Source organism: Vipera ursinii (assembly GCF_947247035.1).
Source record: "Vipera ursinii genome assembly, chromosome: 1".
NCBI classification, from domain to species: domain Eukaryota; kingdom Metazoa; phylum Chordata; class Lepidosauria; order Squamata; family Viperidae; genus Vipera; species Vipera ursinii.
This window is the reverse complement of record NC_139512.1, coordinates 126,610,671-126,635,180: the sequence shown is the minus strand read 5'-3', so window position 1 is coordinate 126,635,180 and position 24,510 is coordinate 126,610,671. Positions and strand designations below refer to the sequence as shown.

Below are 24,510 nucleotides of genomic sequence, written 5' to 3'. Positions count from 1 at the left end.
TGGCGCGTGGTAGGGTGCCCAATGATTTTTATGTTGCTCCAATTGAACTGGTGTTTGGTGTAGGTGTGGGTAGAGATTAGAGCCTGTTAACGAAATGTTAACCAACCAGCAAGCTTGGAGAATGAAACTTCACCCTCATCCTACATCCGAGCTACAGATATTCACCATAATTGCAAAGGTAATAAAGGATTGGTGGAGTCCAACTCTTTGGAAGCAGTTTTACAACCTTTCCCAGCCAGCTGAACTTCAACAACTGCTTTTCAGAAGTCCTCAGAAATCTCCTTTGTTCGAGCCATGAAACACGTTCACAGACTGTAGTGAATACCCAGAATTGTGTTCTTCAAATAATGCAGGACCTTCTACATACATATCTGATAATCATTTCAATGATTGATATAGCTGACTCTAATTCCCCCTTCAAATTAACTGATAATTCTAAAAGTTCTCCTACTTTTGCCACATACAAATAGTAGCTTTGGATTATTTTACTTAATGAATAAATGAGCAAGTGTATTTATAGTTCATTTATTTGATTGGATTCTCTTTGTCTAATTTTAAGACGTGAAAACAGGTCGTATTTTAAGTCACTTTTATGCAGAAATATTAAAAATTTAAAAGGGTTCACAAACTTTAAAGCACCACTTTACATACACAGTATTTCCCAGATGAAGCACACAGAAATCAGATTGACTATATTATTGGCAGAAGGAAGTGGAAGAGCTCAATTATTAACAACAAAGACATGGGCAGGACCAACTGTAGAACAGATTAGATATTGGTCATATACAATTACCTAATTAAGGTAAAGTGGAAGAAGAAAGCCAAGCAGTTTTTATCATATGATCTTGAGCACATACCCATCATTTTTAACGAGAACATTAGGAATCATTTAGAAGCTTTGGACCTTATTGATAAAGGATCAGAGGAACTAAGCAATAAACTTAAAGAATTTGTTAAGAATGAATGTGTAAAGATTGCCAAAGATCAAGAAGCAGAAGAAAGCAAATTGTATGTCAGACGAGATAAATGCAACACCTACTCAACCCCCCCCCCAAAAAAAAAGATCACAGGAACAATGAACAATTTGAAATAGCTATTAGAAGAGACAAAACTGTAAATGGAAATGGAAACGTACACGGAAAAATGGGGTAAGTATTCCAAAAAATCTCCAATGAGAAATAAGTTCTAACTTCAAAATGGCACACTAAAGGATACCAACACACAGTTTTTTACAAGAAGAACTATGTTAGTCGATGATAGCAAAGAATCATCAAAGAATCAGAAAGAGACTGCTAGGACCTTTTCTAACTAAAAAAAATATTACAAGTTACAACCTTTCGTGAGCTGCAGCTCACTTCACCCAAGGAACAGACAGTAACTGATCCAAAGAAGATTAAAAAAAGATGGAAGGAATACACTGAAACTATGTACAATAGAGATTTCAACATCGAAGATGCCATAGAAGATACTCCTACTTACAAGAACATCTAGAACTAGAAGATGAAGTTAGATCAGCACTCTGGCCTGAGCGAGTCAGAAGGTTACATTGATGGCATATCTACAGAAATACATGAAACAACAGAAGAAAACTAAATAACAGTTCTAACTTAAATTGTGGTAGCAAATCTGGAGAGAGAAAAACAGTGTCTAACAACCTGGAAGGTTTAATCTACATACCAATAGCAAAAAAAAAAAGGATTTAACAGAATCTGAAAACCACAGTATAATATCCTTAATTTCACATGCTAGCTAAATAATGCTTAGGATCATCCAATGCAGATTAGAGTTCTGGTATATTCCAGGAAAAGAAATATGCCAGATGTTCAAGTTGGATTTACAAAAGCCTGAGGAACATGAGAAATTATTGCTGATGCACACAAGACAAATGAGAAAGCCAAGGAATACCAAAATAAGTCAGTGTGTACTTAACTGATTATAAAAAGTCCTCTAATTGTGTTTGTCATGTCATGCTGTAGAAAGTATTTAGAAAATTGAGAATTCCATACCATCCCCTGGATGAAGCGTAAATAACCTGTGTTATGCTAATGACACTACACAGTAAAAAAAAGACTAAGATGTAAATGTAAATATAAATTAATGCAAACTGTAATTTTCTTTATAGCACTCTATGTAAGTGAAAAATTTAATCTGAAGAAGCAGGCTAGAAAAGGGACTGATACTTTTGAACTTTTGAAGAAGACTCTGGAAAATACTGTGGACAGCCAAGAAAACAAACAAATGGATCATCAAAGAAATCAACCAGAATTCATTCAAGGCACAAATAACTAGACACATTATAAGAACTAGCCCTCTGCAGAAGTCTATAATGTTGGGAAAGGCAGAAGGAAAGGGAAGAAAAGAAGGCCCAGCAGCAAGGTATATCCATTCAATTACAGTGGTAATGGGTGTCCCTTTGGAAAACCTGAAAGACCACGTTGTGCAAAATCCTTCTGGACAAAATCCATCTATGTGGCCACTAAGAATTGACACCAACCTGACAGCACGTAATGAATGAATCAACGTTACTAATAATATTATGACAGCAAACATATTCTTACCTTTGGGGGAATAAACCAAACAGAGATTTGTAAAAGTTGTAAGATTGCAATACAAGCCATTTAAAGAAACACACTTAATCAAATGAAGTATATTTTAAAATATAAAATCTGCATCAGATCAACATTAAAAACTAGCTTAATCGGGAAAGCTAAATGTAACATTAAAAAAAATTAAAGCATATTTAAACTATAGAACTATTTAAACTATTAAAATATAGTGATTTTGCTAGCTTCAAAAGCAGAGTGGACAAAAGGAGGAGACTCTATGGTTACTAGTCTGGTACTGATTAGCACTTTGAGTACAGGCAACATATCTAAAATATCACTTGTTAGGGAGCAATATTGGAGAAGAGCTATCAGTTTTCTGTTATATAGATCTGTAAATATCATGTATTTGTAGGAAAGGGACACAAGGTAACACAAAGTGTCAGACAAGATAGAGCATGATCATTATGTTCTCAGTTTTAAACACTTACATATGTACTTACACTGAACAGCATAAGAAGCCAAGAGTACAGCAGTATTATAAGGACAGGGCAATCTGTAAAAGGTAAAAAACAAAACCTAACAAATATCAACTATGAACTACAATATTTAAATCCAAACTGTTTTACCAATCTATCTAAATTAGGTGAACCTATTGAACTGTGTGGCTATGTTTCCTTATGAAAACTTTGTACAGAACACATATTTTTCATGAGCTGATATACTTTCCTATTTTTAAAAATAAAAATAAACCTATCAATTGATATTTAAATGATTAAAAGTATACATTTAATTATTTTTGGATATGAATAAACTGATATGTAGATATTCCTCACTTAATAACCACAATTGGGACCAGCAACTCTATCATTAAGCCGGGCAACCATTCTGTGAAATATCACATCGCCACACAGAATTTACAAAATCAGTTCCACTGTGGTTGTTAAGCAAATCACCTGGGGTCATTAAGTTATTAAAATCATCATGTGATTTTACTGCTGGTTTCTCCATTGACTTTGCTTGTCAGAAGCCAGGTGTGAAGTTCACAAACGGCAATCATATAACTGTGGGAAACTGCGATGGTTGTAAATAATAATTTTAACTTTTAATAATTTTTAATAATTTTAACTTTTGTATCTGTCTTTTACGTATTGCCCTGTTAACCGCCCTGAGTCTCTTGAGAGAAGGGCGGTATATAAATTAAATAAATAAATAAATAAATAAATAAATGTGCATTGGTTACAAAGTGCCCAAATGGTAATCACGTAGGGACACTGCAATGTGACATAAGTACGAGAACTAGTCATAAAGTTAATTTTTCACCACCATTGTAACTTTAAATGGTCACTAAACAGGGCAGTCATTAACTGAGGACTATCTGTATAGACATATCAAAATACTAAGCCAGAATTCTGAATAATGTTGGTTTCCTATGTTCAAAATGAATACTGATGCAGCCTATCAGTGGTTCTGTGTTTCTCTTATTATAACCATAAAAAAGGGAATTTGTTTATTAATATCAAAACCAGATATCCTGACATCTAGACAAGCCAGGATTTATTAAGAGCCAGTTTTTATATCCTAGCTTGATAAAGAGTGACAAGATCTCCAAATCTATTAACATGTGAAATCAGAGTTTGTGTTTTGTAGGTGGCAACTTGCAGAGAGGCAAATGTTTCTCAGAATCCTAACATGTCTTTCAAAACAAACGTTGTCACGAGAACATATTAAAGCCCTACATGGCTTAGGCCCAGGGTACTTGCGAGACCACCTGCTGCCAATGTCAACCTCCCATCGCCCGGTTCGCTCCCACAGAGTCGGCCTCCTCAGGGTGCCATCGGCCAGGCAATGCCGGCTGGTGACCCCCAGGGGGAGAGCCTTCTCTGTGGGCACACCAACCCTCTGGAACGAACTGCCCCCGGAGCTGCGGATGGCCCCTGACCTTCAGTCCTTCCGCCGTCACCTAAAGACCTGGTTATTCCAACAAGCTGGCCTGGACTGATCATGGTTTTTAAATTTGGTTTTTTATTGGTTTAAATTGTTCTTATTTCTTATATTGTTTAATCGTCTTTTAATTTTTGTATTTATATCTTTTAACTTTTTATTGTTGTGAGCCGCCCTGAGTCCTCAGGGAGAAGGGCGGTATATAAATTTAATAAACCTTAAACCTTACGTGGAAGGAATAGAAATTCTACATCTGTTGGAAGTGCAGGAATTTTAGCAGACAGGTAAGAAAATGTTACCATTTAAACTCTATTTAGTATAATTCTGAATTCATTATAAAATGTGATGTGATGTTCTATTATTACATATGTATTTACAATATTCTTATTTAAACTTTTCACGGAATGCATGCAATCACTTGATTATAGCATTATGTCATGCTGTTTAATGAATGCTGCCCATCCCTGCCCTGAATCACAAGACGCTCAAGTTTGTAAAACAAACAAATCTTACCTTCCAGTAAGAATATCTTGTTTAATTTGCAAAAAATACTGGTACCTTAAAGAAAAGTAAACAAGAACAACAGGTTGACAAGCTTACTATTATATTCTTATCTAACAAAATTAAGATGTCTTTTGTCTTTGGCATTCAAATTTTATGAAATGCCCTTATTTTGGCTAGTAAAACAAAAAAATTAAAGTCAAATTCTTTTTATTATTACACTAAAATAAATAAATCAAGTAATGCAAAAGATTGAGGTGAAGATCTGAAATCTAATGTAATTGTTAGGCAATCTTGTTAGCTCCATGTCCTATTTCTTCCACATCTGAGACTGGATAATCAATGTCAGAAAAATATGATACTGGTCTGTCATCAATATTTACAACCACTTATTTAATTAATACACACTTAAAAATAATCAAATTAGGTTTCAGATACTCTGCTATTGGGGTGCATATGCATTAAATCTGGTGCTTTAATATTCTCTGCATCTCAGATAATGTCTTGCTTCCATTCATGGACTGAGAGTGAGGATTTGTAAAAATGTTTAAATGCTCAGGGTTTTGTTATATTTATGTAAAGGGATTTTGTATTTTAGTTCCATATTCTAGGCAGGTGTTTCCTTTTTATATAAGCTTTTTTGGGGTAAAGATTCCAACTTTAAAAATTATCTTGCCTGGCTCTTAGAATTTATCCTTTTGAATTTAAAGTATTGCTTATGTTATCTTGGTACATGGAGACTACCACCAAAGGACAAGTCTTTCCATTCTTCTAGCTAGGGAAAGACCTATTATACATGGTAATCTTAGTGATCCATTCCAATCTATTAAATGCATTTTAAAAATTATATACATGTAGTCCTCAACTTATTACCACAATTGAATGCAAAATTTATGTTGCTGAGACATTTTTAAGTGAGTTCTGTCCCATTATATGACTTTTTTTGCCACATTTGTTAAGTGAATCACTGCAGCTATTAAATTAGTAACATGGTTGTTACGTGAATCTGGTTTCCCCATTGACTTTGCTTGCCAGAAGGTTGCAACAGGGGATCACGTGTTCCCTGGACACTGCAACCATCATAAATATGAGTCAGTTGTCAAGCATCCGAATATAAATCACGTGACCATGGGGATGCTGTAATGGTCGTGAAAAATGGTGCCACTGTTAACTTCAAACGTTCACTAAGTGAACTGTTGTAAGTCGAGGACTACCTGTACTCTGAAATAAAACTGAATGGCAACTTAATGTAAAAAAAAGGATTTCTTTGCAGATCACTCTGCAAAAAATGGAGCCAATGACCTCGGTGGAATTAAAAGCTGGTAGATAGGCTGGCTCTTCAATAATTCTTCTCCAGATAAAGAGAACAGTTCAGATTCCTCAGAAGTGCTGCGGACAGCTGCTCCTCAAGAGAAGACCATCAGATAGTGGTCACTGGTGGGTTTAAAGCATTAGGAGTTTAAGAAATTAAAAAACATTTTTTGGTGAATAAATAGCAAAAGGGTGATCAAAACTTTGATAGTAGAAAGTGAGGCGTCCTTGGTGCTCTCTAAGCTTAGTTATTTTCAAGCAGACATTTCATAACCCAAACTAGGTAACATTATCAGTGCTTGAGGAGAAACCCCACTCCTTACTAGCACTGATGATGTTACCTAGTTTGGGTAATGAAACATCTGCCTGAAAATAACCAAGCTCAGAGAGCATCAAGGATACCTCATTTCAAGCCTGAGCTACAAATATTCTCCTTCATAGATATTAGAAAGTTATGAATGGATTAAGGCTACAGATAAATTTCAGATAAATGTGGAATTAAATATAAAGATTCTTTCCCATTGAAAAAATGTTTTTTGAAAAACATAGTAAGATAAAGAATTTAAAAATTGGACAGTAGAGAGACTAGAGGGAACTTAAGATTTTAATTAAATATACTCATGTTCAATTTACATCTATAGAATGAATAAAAAAATTAACAATGAACATATTGAAGTATATTTTTGAGTAATAGATCCAGAAATTAATTTTAATAGTGTCTGCCTCTAAAGACAGACTATGTCTAAAAGATATTACGGAAGATGAACAAGTTCTACCTGACAAGATTGAGACTACCGGTAACTTGAAAGTGGATTTTAAAAAAGACAGGCATTAAGAATGACATGATAAAAGATGTTATATTGGTCAAACAAAAGAAACTGGGTGATGACTTGACCTGGATAATTTTCCAATAATGGATTTACAAAAAAGGCTTGTTAAAGTTTTGAAGAATTTCGTGAAAACAACAGAGAAAAATTGGAAACAAATCAGGTTCTAGATTCCCTGTTTACAGGAACTGAAGATCAAGATTTTTAGAAGTAAAAGGAAGGAATATCAACTTGACTTATTTGATCAAGATTAAATTAGATATGTTATCTCTGATATGTCTTAGTGGACTTTTGCTGACATCAGTACTGAAATGTTGAGCTTTATGTATTTGTTTACAGACAAAAGATGGGATATAGGAAAAAGAGATCATTTGCTGTATTTTAACAGAAAGTGATAAGTTACTAAAATTCTTCATACTTCTTGGAATAAAGGTGAGAAGTCACATCTTTATATATTTCCTTTCTTTATTATATTCTTTGTTTTTAATTTCTATTTTTCCCCTCTTTTTCTTTTTTCCTTTCTTTCCTGCACTTTCCAGTTTTTCTTTTTATTCTTTTATTTACTAAGTTTGCATTATTTGCTGTTATATTTATAATCCTTAATAAAAATATTATTGAAAGAACATTACATTTGAAAGAGTATACATTCTATACATATTTGTTATTTTATACTACTTGTTTGTCAGACAAAATGGTGCTATCCTGGAAGGCTTTCAGGTATTAAGGGACAATAGGAGCAGATTAAATGAATGCAGTGCTGCAGGTATGCAAATACACAACGAAATTAAATTCAGATGTCTGATTTTTTTTTCTTAAAATATACATTGTAAATAATTTCTGTGCTGGAACTCAACTAAGATTAAAGGTACTTTAGCAAAAACAAACTGCAGCAATAAATGTTTTCAAAAAAAACTTCTCTTAAAAAAATGTTCACATAGATATCTTACTCTACATTAAAAATGCAACTGAATTTTTTAAAAAAGTTACCAAATGTGTATGTATTTAGAAAGCATGAATCTGTCCATCTCATAGGCAGGCAATAGTTTGCATCAATACACTGAAGACTTCATATAATTTGAATATGTGTTTATGAATAATTTGAATACGTGTTTATGAATAAATTGTTCAGAATATTTGCTATATACCAGCGTTTCCCAACCTTAGGAACTTGAAGATGCGTGGACTTCAACTCCCAGAATTCCCCAGCCAGCATAGCTGGCTGGGGAATTCTGGGAGTTGAAGTCCACGCATCTTCAAGTTCCTAAGGTTGGGAAACGCTGCTGTATACTTATACAAGGAATTATGTACTTTTCTACCTCCTAGTACTCAAGGAGATTCAGCATATGGTTGGGCTCCCACTGCCCTCTCTTTATGTCAATGGGAACACTCAGCACACTTTCCTTCAATATACTCCCCACCCAGCACGAATGGGGTGGCCTGATTTTTGCCAAGAAAAGAGGATCTGTAATTACTCAGGAACCAAGGCATGCAGTTTTTAAATGTAAAAACTAGCACTTTGTCCAAAGCAGCAGTTGTAGCCTTAGTAGTACATTAATAAATGTGCTATTTCTATTCAACAGATAGGCTGTTATATTTCGGACCACCTGTAGCTTCTGAGCAATCATGTAAGGTAGGGCCTACATGGAATGTACTGCTTTAGTTCAACTGAGAGTGAAGAATGCTTGACTGACTGTTGAAAATCCCTCCTTGTCCCCAAAGACCTGCAACTGACTTATCAGTGAAAACTTGGAAATGCCCTTCCTGTCCAGAGTTTAACCTGCCGTTCCACCAGAAGCCTGAATTCAGAGAAACTCCAAATCACACACTTGCTCCTTTAGGGCCAATGGAACTCTTATCTAGAATAAACAACTTTCTTGCAGAGATTTGATTTCACCTTTTACTCATCTAGGCTCCAACAGTCTCCAGACGCTGAGTTAGAACTTTGATAGCACCCACGTTTAACTTGAGATGAATACATAAAATTCATTTTCATCATTGCACTGATAAATAACTCCCTCTTAACTGGCACACAACCTACCCAAGCGTTTCATGTAGATACCAAATAGCATGGGAAAGAGAATTATGGATTTCACATTGAACCATGTTAGAACAACCATGGATGCAGCCTTACTTGCCCCATGCTCACTCAAGAATGACTGCAAAAGATCCAGAAAACTGGATTCTTCTAGAACTCTCTGATGCTGAAGCTCTACTATCTTACATAATGTCTTCTATAAAATCAAATGTATGCAAATTTAACACCAATAGCATTATATTTTACATAATAAAACAAAGAGTGTCTTATTAAAATAAAAAAAGACAAATACCGTGTGTATTCTTCTTGAAGTTTACTAGGATCGCTTACAAAAAATTTGACTCTGAAGTTCAAATTGTGGGGTGATCCTCCTAAAATGAACCAAAACATCAGATTACAATTTGATATTTTAGCTTCATTTAGGTTTTACCTAAATTTAATTATGGTTTTTATTCAAAGTAGATAAAATAATTTGCTCACTTTTCAACTGTTTCCTAATTGGCTTGTTTGGATCCAGCCACCTCTGAGGGAGAGAAAATATTGGCTTATTATATTTTTTCCCAAAACAAAATACGTTTTGCCACATTTCAAAACAAGGAAATATTAAAGACTCGGTTTTTGTTTTTATGTATGCAGTGATACTGAAATGAGCACAGAGTTCATAAAATACATGGCATATTCATCCTGGACAGCCAGATACAGGTAAACTCTTCAACCTAGTCTGGAAACCCTGAACCAGCACTCACAGATTATATTATATGCAGCCAGTTTGGCTAACAATGCAAGATAAACATAACGTGAGGTATCTCAAAGTTATTATGCTATAGCTTCGGGGGATAGTATGCTAAAAACTTAAATGTCCCCTAATCTATACATCAAAACCTAAAATTAGCCTGTAAAACAACAGTTGGAATCAATGTGGGGCAAGCATATGGAAAAATCCATAGAACAAGATTATTTCAGTTCCTCTCTAAATATATCATTTTTAATAGAGAATCCCATTTAACCCCAAAAGAAATTATTTTCCCATTTAATCCCAAAGGAAATTATTTTCCCTATCAGTTTTAATTTCTGGATTAAGAAAGTATATTTTAATATTGAAAATATTAAATATTTTCATTTAATACAGTCATCTGGAAACACCTCTAATGAACACGTCATATTGGCTTTCCTCCCCACCCCCCACCCCAATTTGACAAGAAACCAATTTGGAATAAATTGAATTTAGATGTGCACCCTGGTGATTAGAAAGAACAAAAGGCCACATGTATCCTGTTTAAAATAGTTCTATTTTCTTTAGGAAATTACGCTTGCCTAATTTTGCTTCTCTCAGTACTATGAGCCAGTGGGTGTGTTACTAATTTGTGTGTGCAAAATTTATGAGTGCTTTTCTAGTCAAATGATTTCTAGAACTCATTCTCTGCAGACTCAATCATCATAGATGAAGTTGACATTCATAAAATGTAGAATCACTATGATTTGATTTTTATAAAAATCAACAAACTAAACTGCCATCTTTTGCTAAGTAACTTTATGATACACACGCAGAGACAGAGGATGGGGGGGAGAGCGAGCAAGCAAAAAGATACTATTTTACCATAGGATTCTTGGGAGAATTTGAAAAATTACAAATATTACATTAATAAAAATGAGCAAACACTATGGAGAAAGTTACAGGACAAAAGTTATTTAGGGTGAAAGAAATTGTGATGAAAATACAGTAGTGTCTATCAATATATAAGATGAATATTAAGAATACCAAGAATAATTAGTGGAGATTTTTTTTGTTTTAAAATCAAGCTGGTTAGCTTTGTTAAAACTGTTTGGTATTACAGCAAACTTTGTATTGTTGTTTTTATTGTTGTTAGCCGCCCTGATTCCTTCGGGAGATAGGGCGGCATATAAGTCCCAAAAATAAATAAATAAATATATGATACAAACAGTGATTTGTGAAACTACTTAAAATTATAAACATAATTACCTTGATTTTCTATTCATTTTTTGCTTATTAAGATTATACTCTTCTTTCAGTTTATGTGAGCACTTGGCTATGACTTTATCATGATTTAGAAACTCTTTTCATGGTTATTTGCATTTTGGACTAATTTCTATTATTGCAAATATTCATCTACTATTGATAGCATGATATTAGTCTATTATTATGCATTTATTCCTGAATTTAGTTATAGGTTCTGATTAGACCACTATTAATAGATACCTATTCATTGCCATATTTCTTACTCTATTCTCGGACAAAATTAAAAGCAATGTTACATGATTTTAGCACAGGGAAAAAGTCTGAACTGAAGATTACATGTTGTTTTCCTGATGCAGTCTGCCATATGTACATACAAAGGGATTTTATGTTTAATAAAGGTATTACACAAATCTCAGGAGCAAAAAGAACAGTAAAAGGAAGAATTTATGTAATCTATGTTAACCTCTCAAATTAGAACAACATGCAACCTTTGTAAGAGTTAATTTTTTTTTCAGTCACTGAAATACCTATTGTTCTATCCTTCTCTATCTTGGAGTGTTAACAAACTATCAGAGCCAAATTGGCTAAATAGATTAAACATGTGAGAAAAAATCAGGAGATATGTATTCCATAGTCTCTAAAAGAAGCTGTTGAAATATCAATGTTTAGATTCTACAAATTTTGAAAATTAGTGACCAGCCTCCAATATTTTTTAAGATGCCTAGAATAAACCGTAGCAGCAAAACACGAGATATTCTTTGATAAAGCTAATTGAGATTCTTTCTAATATCAATTCACATCTGCCTTAAGAGCTGAAATATTTCTGATAACGGTATAGACTACGGTATAGAACTGGACAAGATAAGAATCTTGATTTTCATTTGCCTCTCAGTGGCATCTGTTGCAATTTAAAAGGGCCAGAGAATTTAGGAATTTACAGTGAGAATAAACTGAAGATATTATTTTGTACCAGAAAACAAATGTCCAGATATATTTTATTTTAAGATGGAAAAGAAGTGAAACATGAATGTTGCTCATAATAATTTACTACACCATAAGCAACCTCAGAATAATCATATATGTTATGATCAATAAAACAAAATCTCAAATGCCAAGAGAAGAGAAAATGGGAAGATAATAGTATGGCTTACTGGGTTATCAGTAGAATCATCAGCCACTTGTAAACCAAAATAGTCTCTCTCCGTCAGATCAAGATGTTTGAAAACTATATCCAACAGAACTTGCCCCTGATCATGTTTCTGTAAAAAGAAAAACAAAACAAAAATATTTTACAGATAAAACTAAAGCTTCAACCCAAACTTAACATTCTGCCAGTAATAATTTCCATTAGCCCTAAATAATACAGAAATTTAGGAAGAGATCTCTTTCAAACATTTAGCAAATCAAACCATATACCTAAATAGAATACACGAATTTAAACATGCTCATCATCTTTCAATTCTTTTGCTCATATATTTTTCATAAAAGAATTTCAACAAAAATTCAAGAAAAAAATCTTTTGTATACATTTTCATTTATGTATTAAAAAACTAAAGGGGCAAAGATACAAAGTATCTTTGATTTAAATATTGCTTCTCTTGCAAAGTATAATTGAATAAAGTTGCGGTTGTATGTCAATATGCATTTGAGTTAAATCACCTCTACTTCCACTAAATTTCATTGTAGACTTAGTACTTGTAGAACATTTTCAACAGTCTGCCCTGCCTATGAGAATATAAACTTGTCTCTTCCTCTTATATCTGACAGGTATGCTGTTTAACCACACCTTTATTTCCTCTGTTCCTTTTAGACTCTGTACTTGTACCTTCTTTCATTATATCTTTCATACTCTGACCTGCTGGCCAATTTATACATAATTTCCTTTCTGTGCATATCAAAATTAAATATCCACTACCTCAGTGGCTCTTAAAGTGTTTTGATCCAATTATCCCATTTCTCAGTCTCAAGTGATATTATTATTACCACAAAAAAGCAGACTGTTGTTTTACAAAGCGTCTCAGCAGCAGCAATCCCAAACTGGATCATCGACTCACAAACAAGCTATTACATAGTGCTCCATTACCCCCAAATATGTCCAAATTACCCCTCCCAGGAGTAATTACCCCCTAAATGATGAAGCTTTTCATATGAAAGTACAAGTACACACAGTTTCCCATTCCCAGATTTTTAGTTCTGTGCAATATTTCCATACGACCTGGGGGAAAAAAAAGACCTTTCCTTTTATGAGACTAAATCATAGAACTTACTTATGATCAGCAGCAAAGACTAAGCATGTAAGCAATGATAGAAATCGGTAAAATTACTTCTTGTTATAACTGACATATTTATTACATTTAAATTTAATTGCAAAACGCACCGGGAATACACTGGAAAATAATAGTAACAATATTAGAATGTCAGTCTTTGATTTAGAAAAACTGATAGTTTTGCACTATGTTAAAGTTGAATCTTGTAATATTTTATTTTATAGTGAATTAAAAGTAATAAATATTAGTAACAGTTTTCCACTGAAGAATGTAAGATTGGGAGTAAATATTATGCTGTGTTATAATCTGTGTTATAATCTATAATACATTTAATTCAGCAAAGTTCCATTTTCAAGTACACTAGGAGAATTCTGTCAACTTTTGGAGAAAATGCCTATATTACTATATATGCTGCAAAGATTATAAAAAGGTCAGGGAGAAATCACTTTAGGTTGCAAGGACAGTTCAGCATATGAATACACACACCCTGCCATTTTCAACCCACAAGAATTCAAAACTAGATGGTAGACAGGAGTGGGAAGAACAGAAGGACCTAGGTAATATTAGCATCACTTCCACCCAAGCAGGAGGGGCCTTGTTGTTTTAATCCAACAAATGCCACAGACAACTCAGGTCTTTATATATTCCATATATACTTCCCAGAGTCTCAAAACTCAGCCACACCTTCTCTTTGTGTGCTTCTAAGTAGATGAGCCATCTAAGTGTCAGTGTATATGTGCAGGTCATCAGAACACAAGTGTAATATTCCTTCTGTCCTCATATTAAGAAATGTAAAACATGCTATCATAGAATGTAATCCTCATGTCTTTAAAATGCCTTAGATTTATTTAATCAGCGTAATATAACCAAGTAAGTAAAAGAGGAAAAAGACAGAAAAAAGGAACAACATATTGTTGTGATTGGGAATGGCGGCAGATGGATGAACAGAGGGCCATATCGTAATCTGGGATCGCGCTATTTTCGAGCTGTGGCGCGCTCCGACCCTCTGGCTCTCACCTGCTCTCCCGGGGAAGGGGGAGGGCAGCCACCTGAGCTCAGGCTGATCTATTTGAATGCCAGGTCTGTTGTGAATAAAGCTCCCCTCATCCGTGATTTGATCGAGGAGGAGGACGCAGACCTGGCATGCATTACGGAAACTTGGTTGGGCTCGGAGGGAGGGGTCCCTCTGATTGATTTATGCCCTCCAGGTTTCCGTGTGCTGCATCAGCCATGGGCTCTGGGTAGGGGCGGTGGGGTGGTGGTCGTTATTAGGGAGGCCCTCCATCCACGGGAGGACACTGCCCCTCAGACAGGCGGATGTGAGTCCCTCCTCTTAAGGTGGGGCCCTGGTGGTCAGTTGGGCCTGTTGCTTACGTACCTCTCTCCCAGCTGCGTAGCAACGGCTCTGCCCGGGCTACTCGATGCCCTCTCGGGGTTGGCGGTTGAGTTTCCCAGACTTATGGTTCTGGGAGATTTTAATCTGCCTTCCCTGGGCGGTGCATCAGGGGTGGCCCGAGAGTTCATGGCTTCCATGATGGCCATGGACCTGACCCAGATTATTCAGTATCCAACTCACGAGGGGGGAAACACACCCAACCTTATTTTTATCTCTGGGCAGTGGCTTAATGGTCTGGGGGGGTTACTCCAACATCGCAACCCCTTTCATGGACAGACCATTATCTCCTCCAGTTGGGCCTCCGTCATGCCACCCCCCGCTGCTGGGAGGCGGAACTGACCAGGTGGTTCCGCCCCAGGCGCCTGATGGACCCAGATAGGTTCCAGACGGCGCTTGGATTGATTCCTACCTCCCTTTCCCACAGCCCGGTCGAGACCTTAGTTGATGCCTGGCAACGGGCTGCTTCGGAGGCTCTCGACCGCATTGTGCCTTTGCGGCCTCTGACCCGGCGCAGATCCAAGCTCGCTCCTTGGTTTTCCGTGGACCTGCGGGAGATGAAGCGCCGGAGAAGGGGCCTAGAGAGCATTTGGAGATCCAGTCGGTCTGAGTCTGACCGAACACAGTTAAGATCCTTTTCTAGATCTTATCTTGTGGCAATGGAGGTGGCGAAGCGTGCTTACTTCGCCACCCTCATTGCGTCCGCAGATAACCACCCGGCCACCCTGTTTAGGGTGACACGCTCCCTTTTAAATCAAGGGACGGGAGAGGACCCCTTGTGGGGACGGGTCAAGGAATTTAGTGAGTATCTGGTGGAGAAAATCGGTCAGATTCGGGCTGGTCTGGACTCTGACTGGGCAGTATCTGACGAGGGGGAAGCAACGGGTTTGGCAGAGAACATTTGGGAAGAGTTTGACCCTGTGACTCCGGATGAAGTGGACAGGATCATGGGGAAATTAAGTGCCGCCACGTGTCTGTTGGACCCGTGTCCCTCCTGGCTGGTTTATGCGGCTCGGGAGGTTACACGAGGCTGGCTCCTGGCAGTTATCAATGCTTCATTGAGTGAGGGGTGCTTCCCTGCCGCCTTGAAAGAGGCGGTGGTAAGGCCCCTCCTCAAGAAACCTGCCTTGTATATACCTTGTATTTAGCTCTGGGAAGTCGGGGGGGGGGAGGGGGGAGAGGTAGGGGGGGAGGGAGAAGGGAGGGGGAGGGGGGTTTTTTAAGGGAAAAATTGTATGTTAAAACTTTTCAATTAAAAAAAAAAATAAATAAAAAAAAGAAACCTGCCTTGGATCCAGCTATTTTAAATAACTTTCATCCTGTCTCCAACCTTCGCTTTCTTGCGAAGGTTGTTGAGAGCATGGTGGCATGGCAGCTCCCTTTGGTCCTGGAGGAAACTGAGTATCTGGACCCGTACCAATCGGGTTTCAGGCCCGGGTACAGCACGGAGACGGCATTGGTCACGCTGGTGGATGATCTCTGGCGGGCCCGAGATAGGGGTTATTCCTCTGTCCTGGTCCTATTAGATTTCTCAGCAGCTTTTGATACCATCGACCATGGTATCTTGCTGCGACGTCTTGAGGGGTTGGGAGTGGGAGGCACTGTTTTACGGTGGTTCTCCTCCTACCTCTCGGGCCATTTGCAGACAGTGTTGGCAGGGGGGCAGAGGTCAGCCCCTAGGCCCCTTAGTTGTGAGGTGCCTCAGGGGTCGGTACTCTCGCCCCTCCTATTCAACATTTATATGAAGCCGCTGGGTGAGATCATCCGTGGTTTCGGGGTGAGGTATCATCAATATGCTGATGATACCCAGCTTTTCATCTCCACCCCGAACCAACCCAGTGATGCCCTCGATGTGATGTCCCATTGCCTGGAAGCGGTACAGATCTGGATGGGGAAGAACAGGCTCCGGCTCAACCCGGCCAAGACTGAGTGGCTTTACGTACCGGCATCTTGTTTAGTCCAAGAGGTTCCTTCTTTGGTTATGGGAGGAGAGATATTACCTCCCGTTGATAGGGCACGCAATTTAGGTGTCCTCCTGGATTCACGACTCAGTTTTGAAGATCATATTGGAGTCGTGGCCAGGGGAGCATTTGCCCAGGTTCGCCTGGTGCGCCAGTTGCGCCCCTATCTGGACCAAGATGCCCTACGTACAGTCACCCATGCACTCGTTACCTCCCGTATAGATTACTGCTATGCTCTCTACATGGGGCTGCCCTTGAAGACCACCCGGAGGCTTCAACTGGTGCAGAATGCGGCCACGCGGGTAGTGATGGAAGCATCCCGATACTCCCATATTACACCCCTCTTGCGTGAGCTGTATTAGTTACCGGTTGTCCTCCGGGTGAGATTTAAGGTGCTGGTCCTTACCTTTAAAGCCCTACATGGCTTAGGCCCGGGATATTTGCAGGACCGTCTGCTGCCGGGAATGATCTCCCATCGCCCGGTGCGCTCACACAGAGAGGGCCTCCTCAGGGTGCTGTCGGCTAGACAATGTCGGCAGGCAACCCCCAGGGGGAGGGCCTTCTCTGTGGGAGCGCCAGCCCTATGGAACCAACTCCCCTTGAGCTTCAGATGGCCCCGGATCTCTGGTCCTTTCGCCGCGGCCTCAAAACACTCCTTTTCCATCAGGCTGACCTGGACTGACAGGGATTTTAATTATGTTTTTAATTTTTAACTTAATTTTAATTTATTCTACTGGGGCCATTAATTTAATTTCTTTTTAACTTTTGTATTATTGTATTTTATTGTTGTTAGCCGCCGTAAGTCCTTCGGGAGATAGAGCGGCATATAAGTCCCAATAATAAATAAATAAATAAATATTGACTATTAATAGGCTAAGAAATATCTTTCAAAAAACTAAAATTAGGTCAGTATTTTAAACTAGATCAATAAGAATTTGCAAATTGGCAATACTGGAAAAGATTCCACTGGAAAAAAGTAATCAACATTCACGAATGGAAAATCAGAAAAGAGACTGAGAGTCTAGAATTATGAAGCATCACCCTCCCAAAGAATTGAATTTACTTGACAGAAGATTTTGATTTTAATTTAGAAACAGAAATACATATTATGTGCATGTATGTGTATGTGTGTGTATGTGTATGTACACACACACACACACACACACACACACACACACACATACATACAACGGTGCAACTCTAATTAAAAGCTATTCTGATATTTTCTCCCCCTCCCCCACAGTAAATATATACATGTAGCACACTTATATATATATAAATGTGCATAAAAATGTGTGTGTGTGTGTGTGTGTATCTCCCAAAGAGCAGATTCCAAAAAAGGGGCAAGAGTAAAAAAAAAGGTAGTTAAATAATGTTTTTTTTCTTCCTAGCATATTCTCCCAAGCGAGGTCCACGGGGTTTTTTCAGATCAACTGAACGCTGATGCATTGGTTGCGACTGGAATTGACCAAATGGCTTGTCACTTGAGCTTGATATTGTGGGCTAAGAGTGAATTCTCAAAGTCACCCAACCAGCTTTCATGCTTAAGGCGAGACTAGAACTCACAATCTCCAGGTTTCTAGCCTGGTTCCTCAACCACTAGACCAGACATGTCAAACACAAGGCCCGGGGGCCGGATGCGGCCCACGAAGTGGTTTCATGCGGCCCGTGAAGCCATCCTGGAAACAGTGAGGGGACAGCCCCCACTGCCTTGGCCCTGGCCCAGAGACCCTCCTTCTGCCAGAGACCCTCAGATCTGCCCCACTCCTGCCCAGGCCCCCATAGGCACCCTTGATGCGAACAATGTAGAGCTGGCCATGCCCACCCAGTAGGCCACGCCCACCCACGCCATGCCCACCCGGCCCCCTGAGAGCAACCACAGTGCTGATGCGGCCCTCGATGAAATTGAGTTTGATACCCCTGCACTAGACCAAACTGCCTCTCTTATGAAATAAGACATCGTTTTATTTTTTGATAAAACAAGTATTCTACTTATAAAAATGTTCCCATCGTTTATCAATCATTCTCTTGCTTACAAGTAAACTAGTTTTAGATACATACATTATGCACATATCCTCCACCTTCCTTTCATGAAAAATAAGAAAAAGAAACTTCATTGAAATAGATCAAGGGTGTCAAACTTGAAACGTCACATGACGTGTCGCAATGTATCGTGACTTTTTTTCCACTGCCAGCAATGGAGTGGGCGCGGTTTCGGCATGACGCATCCGGCCTGCGGGCCGGCAGTTTGACACCCCTGAAATAGATTAACAGAAGATTATATTGAATATAAGAGAGGCAAAATGAAACCAAGTGAAAATGTGAAAAAGAGAAGAGGTAACTGGTTAGGACAGGCAAGAAAAAGGACTGAAATCCTGCTTGTCTATTTCAGAAAGGATTAAAATGCATAAGCAGCAGGGATAAGCTCCACACCTCCCAAGTTGCTAGGGAGGCTGATCTTCAAGGTCATCCTCAGCAGGGACATCTTCAGCCATCTGTACCGCCTGCTCATTCATGTTTTCAACAGCTTTTTCTATTCTCCATGAATATCCATCACATATTATATGTGAGGGGGAAATACATAAATAAGATAAATACTGTATGCCTTCTTAAAATTCTGTTCTCTTCCTATTATCACCGTTTCCTTACTTCGAATCCATATTTTGAAATTACCACTGTACCGTCAAAGTAATATATACTTTCAAATAGATTTTTTTATTTATATATGACAGTAAGAACAAAAGAAGCCCGTAGTTCTCCAAGAATTAATCATATAAATGTGATCTGTTGTCTATAGAAAAAAATGCAATCCATTATCACTGTGTATTGAAAATAGGAGCCTGAGAAGAAGAAATAACTCTTTGCCTATGTCACTTTTGTTAATCTATTGTTGAACAGATTATAGATTCTATGAATTAGAAACTTTAGTACTGGATGATCTTGCATATTAATCCATTTTGTGAAACCACTGTGAACAGACTAAAACCAAACTATATTGGTTTTCATTTTGGTTCTTAAACCATCATTTGCATATTAAACTGTTCTTTTTCTTCCTAACAAGATCAGGACAGAGACAGTTGATGTTAATTAACAAAATTATTGTAGAAACTCGCAGTAAAAGAGACAAGAACAAAGACAAAACAATTGTTATGGCATATTACTGTTCTTGTCATTTTTAGTGGTAGATTATCAGAACAGGAATATGTATCATCAATCTTATGTGCTGGCAAGAAGGCAAAAAAAGTCAAAGCAGAGTTTCCAAATCATCAAAATGTAGTATTCCACTATATTCTGCACTGCTCAGACCACATCAAAGCACTGTGTCATGTTCTTGGTACAATAGCAATAGCACTTAAGACTTATATGCCGCTTCATAGAGCTTTATAGCCCTCTCTAAGAACTTTAAGTGTCAGCATATTGACCCCAGAAATCTCAGTCCTCATTTTACCGACCTCGGAAGGATGGCAGGCTGAGTCAACCTTGAGCTAATCAGAACTTAACTCCTGCCAGTGGGCAGAATCAGCCTGCAAAACTGCATTCTAACCACAGCACCACTGAGCCACCATGGCTCAATACTCTAAGAGGAATCAGAAAAACATTAACAGATGCAAAATACATTAAACAAGAATGATGGGAAGACTAGAAACTAAGTCTTGAAAGGAAAAAAAAGGCTAAAAGAAAGTAGGCAAGTTTAGCCCTAAAAAATGTCAAAATGGGTGAGGAATTTAAGAATACTCTTCAGGTTCTTAAAAAGAAAACCATGCTTTTGGGAAAACGCAGTGGCCACATAATAGTGGTATTAAGTTACAAGAAGGCAGATTTTGTTGACTGTCAGGAAGAATTCCAAATGGTAAGGACATTTGGAGTGAAATTAATTACTATTTAAGTGCTCCTTTACTGGATATATTTAAACAGAGATCTGATAGCAAGTGGTCAAGGATGCCTTCATTTGGTTTCCTGTACCAAAGTGGAGGTCGAATTTGATGACATAAATTCCCCTCCCAATGCTATTATTCTATTTTGTGTTAATTTTGTTATTAAATGCTTAAAAATGAAATTAATATTGTATTATAGGAATGCTTCTTAAACACTGTACTTACATTAAGTCTGAATGCTTGTACAGTATTATCCAGAAGAAGAATATTGCAGACCACCTCTGTATGCTGTCTATCTCGTGCCAGCTCAGATGCTCGTACATTGTAGGTTCTGCCAGCAGGCAATCGGAAACGTCCAGTCATTACTGTCCACACAGCGTCTTTAAAAGGAAAAAAAAATAAACAATTATGATTTCTAACCTTCTCAGATTAAAAGCTCAAGCATGATTAAGCAAACAGAAATCTGCCTTTTTTAAATGTTCAAATATTTATATCTATGCAAATAAGCTAGAAAAAATTGGTCCAGATTAACCATCCATGTCTCTAGAATTCTGGGCATTGTGCAGCATACAAATTTAATAAGTACTAATATGTATAAGATCAATTCTTTAATTTTAAATTGAAATTTTGTGGAAAAGGTACTATTTGCTTTATAGTAAATAGCAACAAATCCTAGAAGTTGCACTGATTTTAAACTCAAATCCTTTTGAAACAAAATGGCACATGAAGTACAACTTTGAGTAGTGTGCATGGACAAATCAGTGGAATTCTTTTTAACAGATTTGTCCATGAAAATAATTTCATAAAATGTAGTTTATAATTAAATACAATATTTTTATATTATATTAAATGTATTCACTACAAAAAAATCATACATACCAAAATAAATTACAAATGTTAAAAACAAAGTGAAGATTTTAAAAAGTTTATAATACTCAGGCAGCAATACAAGATTTATCACTGAAGAAAAAAAGTGCCTCATATTTTACTTACACCATAAATTAGTCACTTCATGCATTATGACCTTCATAAACTTCAGAATTATCACTCTTCTCCAGTCATAGGATACAATAGTTAATATATCTTAAGCTGTCTTAAATATAGTCCAACCATGCCTACAGTACTCCTGTAGAGAATTTATACAGAGCTTAATTTATGCTATAAACCCCTTTATTATATCACATTAACTTATTGGTATGAAGAAATTAAAGCTTTATCTGCAAAAAGAATGTCATTATAGTCATTATTTTATTTTTTTATTTTTAAAAATAATTATTTAATTATTTTTCTATACAAACTACAAGTCTCTGAAATTTATATTTCACTTAAATAGCTATGAAAATATTTACATTATTTATTTATTTATTTATTTATTTATTTATTTATTTATTTATTTATTTATTTTATTGGATTTGTATACCGCCCTTTCCCGAAGGACTCAGGGCGGTTAACAGGGTAATTAAAACAAGAAATACAAAATTTAAAAACAATTAAAAAGATTATAACAGATTATAATAATTGAGGTTGGGTTTTAGTTTTCACTAATTCCAATTTAAGGTTTAACAACAGAGTAATCCATCATACTGCTATTTCAGCATGCACTTCAGATTATATTGCTCACTGTGTAGCATATATTACTATGTTACAATGAAAGCTGAACTTGTTTATGATGTGACATTTAGATTTGCAGATGAAAGAAAAAACTAATTATATGGTCTCAGTAGATCCTGTTAAATACTATAGTTATAAATTACTATATAGGAGCTGTGGTGGGCAGTGGTTAGAATGCAGTACTGCAGGCTAACTCTGCTCTCATTGCCATGAGTTCAATTCCTTCAATCTTGACCAGCTCAAGGTCAACTCTGCCTTCCATCCTTTCGAGGTCGGTAAAATGAGGACCCAGATTGTCGGGAGCATCATGCTGACTCTGTAAATCGCTTAGAGAGGGCTAGAAAGCACTGTGAAGCAGTATATAAATCTAAATGCTATTGCTATAAAGATGGGAAACTGAAGCTTGGGATGTCTACAATACCTAGGGGATATCAAAACACACTACAAGCATTTCCTTAAAGCTATCCACCCCATATTCCTCTATTAATGTAATATGTTTCAAATATTAACACATTTACAAAATGAGGTTTGGTGTTTTCAATTCTGCTGTGAGCTACCTACATTTTGCTGTACCTCTGAAGATAAGCGAAGCTTAAGATTTAAGGGTAACATTCAACATTGTACAAATGTACTTCTGTTTACATAGGAATATTTTCCCTTCATCTTCTCTCCTGCATAGCTTCTGTATGTTTACTATTCAGATATCCAGGACCCCTCAACACTCTATAGTTAGGAGAACAGGATGGAGATGTATCAACCACGAATCAATGTCTTCTGTCAGCATCTGCAAAATATTAAACTAATAGATTCACCCTAATGCTTGCAAGATGTGATAGGTAATACGCATCTTAATTCCTAAAAAATTACCATTCTAATGTAGGTTAAGGCAAGTTTTAATCCCTTCAGGCAAGAAATGATTATTATGCTAGTACACATTCACAGCAACATCATTTCTAATACCTATGTTACTTCATGCATATCTTTTACTATTCCTTTTAAATCATTCTCACCCAAGTCTCAACACCTCATAGTTTATTCTTTTTTTATCTCTAACCAACAGAAATTAGCTATTGATTTATCATTGCATCTTTCACCCCTTCTGTACTTAAAAGTTGGATTTTAAAAAGTACAATTTAAATATGGCCATTGAAATTTATATACTAAAACTGTACAGTCTGATGTGCCATAGTATGTTCGTGAAGTTACTGAACACATCTAGCAAAAACAGTTCTATATCTAATGTTACATCCAATATTGTGTAATTTCATTCTAGTTTCTACCATTAGTCTTTTCTTCAACCAATTCTTTTCATAGAGGACCTTGGCTTTTTCATACTGAATTCCAGCTGCTTTGTTTCAGCTGCAGACACAGGTTTGCAGACAATTAGAGAGAAAGAACAGATGCACAGTAGGAAGGTGGCAAGTCACTGCTATGCTTTCCAGGGATGTTAGAAAAAAAATACACTATACTAAAATCTGTCTTTGTTGGAATGATGCCTATGAATATTAGAATGTCTGTCTAGGATAAAAAAAAGTTAGTGCCAGAAATTCCAAGAGTGCTGTTTAATGATCATTTAGCCTGCTACGTGACAAAAGTAAGAAATATTGAAATTATAATTAAAGGTATATAAACGCAGAATATAATCCCTAAATAGCTAACTGTTTAATATGTTATTTTCTACTATTTTGAGAATTTTGACAATTGATCTATGATTATGCACTTATCTCCTCTCTTATTTTGCTTTATGCATGCTGGGGCGACTGGGTTATCTCCCCGTGTAGATGCATATATTATCCTAAGCCAAGAACAAAGTACAGAATGGTTTGGCAGAAGGAACTAACAAGAGCGTTAAACCAGTTGTATCTAGTGACTTTATAGCATTTAGTCAACTTGTTTTCGGAATGCTTAAAATGCTGAGAAGGGAAAAATGACTGTAAAGGTCTGATAACATGAAAAAGATGTAACTTCTAGAAGGTAAATATGAAGACACAGATGCCACTGATTTGAACAATTTTCTAGAAAAGTGAACTCCACAGAAGTAGCAGATATGCTGATATTTACAAGACACAGAATCTAAGTTCTGCAGCACTAGCACAACAAAATAGAGAGCTAACATAATTTGCTTGCCATCAATCCTCAAAGATATTGTATATACCAGGGCTTTTCAACTTTTCCATTGATTGTACCACTTTTAGCAGGGCTTTTCAACCTTTTCACTGATTGTACCACTTTTAGGATATGGCAAGATCTGAGTACCATCAGTT

At 36.9% G+C, this 24,510-nt stretch overlaps 1 protein-coding gene across 7 annotated transcripts in view; it reads right to left on the bottom strand.

The window, feature by feature from the left end:
• PTPN4 (protein tyrosine phosphatase non-receptor type 4) overlaps window positions 1–24,510 on the bottom strand; it is a 102,343-nt gene that overhangs the window by 52,496 nt on the left and 25,337 nt on the right. For 5 of the 7 annotated variants that reach the window (XR_014490874.1, XR_014490875.1, XM_083349846.1 and 2 more), the window contains exons 2-7: window positions 20,861–21,015; window positions 12,291–12,398; window positions 9,642–9,684; window positions 9,454–9,532; window positions 5,001–5,045; window positions 3,035–3,099 (exon numbers count right to left, since the gene is read on the bottom strand). Coding sequence is in view for 5 of the 7 variants with exons in the window: in XM_083349846.1 (XP_083205972.1) it covers window positions 3,035–3,099; window positions 5,001–5,045; window positions 9,454–9,532; window positions 9,642–9,684; window positions 12,291–12,398; window positions 20,861–20,998 (478 nt within the window). In the remaining 2 variants the exon portion in view is untranslated. Of the gene's footprint in view, window positions 1–1,479; window positions 1,559–3,034; window positions 3,100–5,000; window positions 5,046–9,453; window positions 9,533–9,641; window positions 9,685–12,290; window positions 12,399–19,193; window positions 19,228–20,860; window positions 21,016–24,510 lie in introns of those variants that run through there. The other 2 variants (XM_083349850.1, XM_083349847.1) reach the window with 2 other exon arrangements.